Source organism: Nuphar pumila, chromosome 1 (genome assembly GCF_984573655.1).
Source record: "Nuphar pumila chromosome 1, dmNupPumi1.hap1.1, whole genome shotgun sequence".
NCBI classification, from domain to species: Eukaryota; Viridiplantae; Streptophyta; class Magnoliopsida; order Nymphaeales; family Nymphaeaceae; genus Nuphar; species Nuphar pumila.
In genome coordinates this window covers 32367211-32373210 of record NC_143249.1, presented here as the reverse complement: position 1 = coordinate 32373210, position 6000 = coordinate 32367211, and the positions used below count along the sequence as shown (strand labels likewise).

The following is a 6000-nucleotide window of genomic DNA, read 5'->3' as shown; positions in this document are numbered from 1 at the left end:
TTACGATATTTTAAATATACCACGGATACTTGAGAGTCTCATGTTGTGAGAGGCGTACGCCTCAAAGGCCAAGCGCAGGCTCAATGCCTCGCTTCGCCTCATCGCATTTAACAACCTTGATTTTGAGACAGGGTGGGGGGTGTTGGAGTCCTTGCCCCCCGCCCCGGTCCACTGCCTAATTTGATTGTTTGCATATTATTTAACGTTTTTTTTAAAGTTTATCCAACGGCCGATATTTTGCTTATAAAGCGCGAGAAAAAGCAAGATATCACGACCTTGCCCGGCAGTTTGTGTGGGTTTAAACCGGCCTTGCCGGCACTTTGTGTGGCGCCAGAGAGAGAGAGATGGAAGTGAGGAGTCTGAGGAGAGCACTCATCCCTCCTTCGCTCCTACCGAACCCTTCGCCCGCCAGCCTCCAATCCACCCGCATCGCTCTCCACGTAACCTTTCTCTCTCTCTATATATCTATCTATCTATCTATATCTTTCTATCTATGACCTCTCTCTGTCTCTGTCTCTGTCTGTCTGTAGGTGAATGAAGATGGTTCTTCATGTTGTGTGTTCATCGCATCAGGATGCAATGTCTACAAAGTGGAGGTCTGAAACTATAACCCTCACCCTAACCCTAGCGCTAATCGTCGCGCTGCATTTTGAATTCCGTGAGCATTCTGCAGGTTGCAATGGAGGATTCCGCGGTCGAAAAGGGAAAGGACAGTCTATTGATACCGATAGCGGCAAAGGTGTTTCGTTGGCTGTTGGATTCTTTTCTTCTTTCGTTTTGATTTTTGATTTTTGATTTTTGATTGATGGAAGTTGTTTAGGTAGTCTTGGTAGAATGCTTTGTGTGTGTTTTTTTTTTTGTGAAATTTAGGGGTTTGGTTTGTCGATTTGAAGATATTGAATTCGACGAGGGTGAGGCGTTGTCCACATCGTTCGGAGATACAGAGCTTAGCTCTGGCGGATGCCAATTGTGAGTAAACGAGGAGTGATTTTTCAGGTTTTCTTCGTTATCATATTGTGGAAAATTGGAATGGGTAGGGTTTTAGATCGTAATCTTTGTTTTGACTTTTGTTTTTGCACGTCTGAATTAATTTGCTGGACGCTAGTGCAGGTGTAGATGGTGTTTGTTCTTTCTGTTATGATTGATATAAGCATTTGATTAACGTGATCTGCCGGTAAACATAATAGATAGTTGCTAATGGGTAAACAGCAGGCCCTGTGGCTTAAGCGGGTCAGGTGACGTGTACTCTACGTGATGACCAACAAGCATTAAGATGATTAGAACATATTGTTAATGCATCTTTTCAAGTTTCCAATATGGGTGGGGAATAGACTTGTCTCGGCTCACTAAAACTTATGTTTGAGCTCATTCTTTTAATAAACGAGACAGGTTCAAGCTCAATCCTAGGCTTATTTGGTTAAACAAGGTGAGCTTGAGAGTGCACATACAAATATATGTATTGTGCGTATGTATGTATGATAACTCTCTGGTATTGATGTGCATACCGTATCAATTAATGCATTCTCACCTACCCATTCATTTTAAAAGCAGATCAGCTTAATACATGGGTTTAGCATGGTTCATACAGTAGTGTAAAATCATTTTTATTATCTAACAATTTGAATGTAATAGACCCTTTTTACAGTTACATTTTTATGCTATATGGACTGTTTATTTTTTATACTTAAGATATAGTTAATGTAATTTAATTTTATTGGTTCGAAGTATGTTATTAGAGTAAATAAACCATGAAAATGCAATTAATGATTGCTCACTTTGAAGTTTCCCAATCCAAGCCAGCGCTTGGGCTGTTTATCTCCTTGTTTTGGACATGCCATTTTGTCAGTGCTATGTTATGTGGTTCCTATATATTAGGTGACCCAAAAATATGCTTGGGCCATCACTAATTTATGCTTATGCATGCACACAAGCTATCGAAGATGTTCTGAACCCATTTGACTTCCTGGACAAAGTCGGCTATGAGCTCATGCTTATGCTATTGGGCAGACTGATTAAATCTCCAGTGTTCCAGCAATTTTTGCTGATCCATGTTGGAGAATAAGAGCCATTTCAATTACATGTATGATAAGTTGCTTGCTGAAGTGATGCAGTTTTCTTGTTGACTTTAGTGGCATGAACAATTTTGATGCTCTCTCATCTTGTATCTGGTGAGTTTCGAGAACCATGCATCTGCCAATCCAAAATTGGGCTTAAGTATAGTTTTTTTAACTAGCCGAGTGCGTCTCTAATCAGCTTAGTTGTCAAAGGCGCTAGGCGGTGAGCCCCTAAAGAGACTAGGCGAGGCCTAGGTGGACTAGGCACTATCCCAAATAAAAAAACATACAAAATATGTAAACAAACTACTAAAATTAATAACAAACATGTATACAACATAAAATCAATCAACAATAAGCAATAGACAAATAATAACATGTTGTCGAACACTGTAAAGCAATTATATTACATAAAAACAGTCAAATAGATTACTCATACACTTATATATTATATATGAATTAAGTACACACACACACACAAACACACACACACACATATATATATATATATATATATATATATATATATATATGTACAAAAAAAACATGTATATGTGTGTGCAACTGCGCATCAGACCGAGAGACTACCTCGGCCAAGCCACCTAGGCTCCGCCTTTGACAACTAAACGGAGGGGTGAAAGGAGGAGGAAGAAGAAGAAAATGAGAGAATAAAAAAAAGAAAGCTTTTGGGGCGGGAGGAAGAAGAAAAAGAAAAATAGAAAGAAAAGAGACAATTTTTTTTTTAAAAAACATGACAACTATGTCCTTGCTGCTTAGGCATGGACAGCCTAGGCAGTCTAGGTAAAAAAACAGGGTCCTACCACCTAGACCCATAAGCCTAGGCGGTAGCCCTATGCCTAGCCAGCCTAGGCACAGTTTTTGACAACTAATCTAATCATCAATGCATTGTATTGGCAAGTAGAACAGATTGTTCCTTGTGTGTGAAGTGGCTCTGATTGCCTGCATCATGCTGATTTCTTGTCTTATTCTTTTATAATGACATGGTTTTATCCTAGACAATACAAATGACAGTGAAATTACTAGAATCAAGCTTACATATTAACATTTGTGAACAAAAACATTAAATGACCTTATAAATTACAAATGCTGATATGGTGTTGTAGTACTAAAACTCCTTCAAGATGTTACTCTATGCAGCCAAAAGCCATAATTAGAACATGCTAGAGAAATTCTGGATCATACTTTGTTATTTAATTTATTTGACTAATTTGGTGGTTGATGCACTACATATTTTTTATACTCATATTTGTTTTCTGCAATTTGGCAGGTGACATGGGCTTGATATTAGGTACAGTTGATTCTTATGGTCATGTCATAGTGTCCAGACTGGATGCTGGAAGTCAAGGTATAATTTTTGTCTGTCCTTCCTATGCTCTATATTCGCAACTATGTAACAAGGTATTCTTAAAATACCCAATGTACCCATGTTAACACTTGTACATATGGGTTCTGGTGCTGGGTTCTTCCAGGTGCTGACACATAGATACATATTAAACAATGTACATACTACATAACACATTGTATGTTTCTTGAATATTTAAAATCATTCACCTTTTTTTTAATATTTTGGTGAGGTTCTCTACTCGCAATGCATACCTGCACCACACACACCACAACCTAGCACCGCCCTTGCATCCTTCTTTTGGAAAACAGCCATGTAGTGTCAGCCATATCTGTATCACACCATGTGCCGCCACCCATACCTATTTGACATGGATTAGCAAGCTCTTTTCTTATTATTATAAGACTTTCAGGTTTTATGAAGGGAAATAAATATGCGTGGTGTCTGTAATGAGATATATCCAGGACAACTCCTGAGTACTGCTCAATCAAATATTATTGTGAGATATATAAGGACATATAAATACAATAAAAAAGGCAGAAGTTGGAACACACATAGCTACTATTGTTGATTCTCATACTTTCCCATTCTTTTGATGATGTCTGAGTTTTTGACCAATAAGTCTGAGCTCATAATTCGACCTCTGATCTGGTTGCTTCCATTTACAAATAGTGATGAACATCCTTATCTATGTTTTCTGGCCTTTGCTCCTTTCCATATTGTTTATTTTATGTTCAAGTCTTTATCACTTTATATGAGGAGAAGCGTACAATTTTTTTTTTGATATTTCAACTTGGGCTGCACATTGTCATTGTAAACTGTTCTTAGGGAAATCTCAATAAAATTTAAAGGTAAAGGTAAATGTGAAGTTAAATCATGACAAAAAAATGGTTATTTTTCATGTTTTGGGACAATATGGAATACACTCGCTGACATAGAAAAACATATATAACAAATCTAGCATTATCTGGTGGGCATCACTGTGCTTTCAGACATTTCCCTTTTAAAAGCCTGCAAAAAGAAAATGTTTGTTACCAATTATTATATCCAATCTTCTCTTTGTCAACTCCTTACATTCCTTCCACCCCACCTTGTGATTGTTATGTGCAGTCTATGTCACAGGGATTCGGCTAGCAGGGTGCCGCACCCGCGTCGACTCGACGCAGGTGCGGCACTGGGTGCGGTCAACCCGATCTTGGGTGCGTTGACCACACCCAGGATCATTTAGGTCCATTTTTTTTTTTGGATTTTTTTTTTAAAATTTGCCCTATGAAATGGGCTGCGGAATTTAAAAAAAAAAATTCTGTTGACAGCTGTTGCTGCTGCTGCTCCTGCCTTTTTAATCCTGATCCTTCTTTTTCGTAAAGGATTTTCTCTCTCCATAATAAATGATAATGATGGTGGTAGCCTTGTGATCCTTCTTTTTCGTAAAGGATTTTCTCTCTCCATAATAAATGATAATGATGGTGGTAGCCTTGTTGATCCTTCTTTTTCGTAAAGGATTTTCTCTCTCCATAATAAATGATAATGATGGTGGTAGCCTTGCTGGCTATTAGTATTCATTGTTCTCCTGACGAGATGGGTGCGCTATCGTGCATCTGTATATAAAATGAAATTTGAAAAAACCCGCGTCAGGGGAACCCCTGGACCCCCTTATATATATTACATTTTTGCCCCTGCCGCACCCCCGCACCCGGGTTTTTTGGAAGTGCCGAATCCCCGCACCCGCACCTGCACCCGCACCCATGTGACATAGTGCAGTCTTAGATTACTGTAGCAATACTATTCTTCCTGCCAGATTGCTGCTAAGACCTCAAAATTTTAGCTGGAGCTTTGTGATTCCTTTTAGGTCTCACTTTGTTGCCCTTTCCAGCAGTGACATTTAAATTATGTGCATCATTCATGTAGAATTTAAGCAGCAATACTAGATTGATGGTACAACCATGGTTTTTATGGTTTACTTTTTGGAAAAGGATACTTTTTTTTTTCTGTGGGTTAATTATGAGAAAACCTTATTTGTCACATAACTGGATTCATGCGGTTAAGTATTTCATATTGGAGGACTTGTGTTGACATGCATGCATGAAATTGTCAGATGTTGAAGAACTTACATATGCAGCTTTGCCTCAAGATTGTGGTGTTGGAGAGGGTAGCTGGTCTGGGCTGTGCTTCAGTCCAAATCAATGGTCCATGGTATAGTTTTACATACTTCACATCATTTCTGCTCTAGGAAATTAAATGCTGCTTCTCTTTTAATCATAAAGCAAAACTTGAATATGCGTTGAGCCTTCATATTCAAATTATTTATATTCTAGCTCATCCTTTCTCTGTATTATTTAGTCTTTGCTAAATCCTGTTCTGGAATGTACTTCCTTCGACTATGACCATTAACACTTTAATAAGAAAAATCCTTAATCAGATGCTGCTTAATGCACATGTCATGGGTGTGATAATCATCACTAATATATGACCAAGTGTGATTTTCTAATAATGTTTACTTGTCTGAAAAATTACTAGTTCTCATGTGTCATGGCAGATGTCGGTTGTAACTCTCATGATGGTTTGTGATTTTTTGTGCCATTC

General features: G+C 38.2%; 1 protein-coding gene across 2 annotated transcripts in view; it reads left to right on the top strand.

Moving 5' to 3' along the window:
• Positions 1-302: 302 nt before the first annotated feature.
• LOC149848598 (uncharacterized) overlaps positions 303-6000 on the top strand; it is a 45863-nt gene continuing 40165 nt past the window's right edge. The window contains exons 1-6 of one of the 2 annotated variants that reach the window (XM_089996370.1): positions 303-440; positions 531-596; positions 674-739; positions 894-969; positions 3343-3420; positions 5513-5610. In XM_089996370.1, coding sequence (XP_089852496.1) covers positions 345-440; positions 531-596; positions 674-739; positions 894-969; positions 3343-3420; positions 5513-5610 — 480 coding nt within the window. In that variant the 5' untranslated portion in view covers positions 303-344. Of the gene's footprint in view, positions 441-530; positions 597-673; positions 740-893; positions 970-3342; positions 3421-5512; positions 5611-6000 lie in introns of those variants that run through there. The other variant, XM_089996378.1, reaches the window with a different exon arrangement.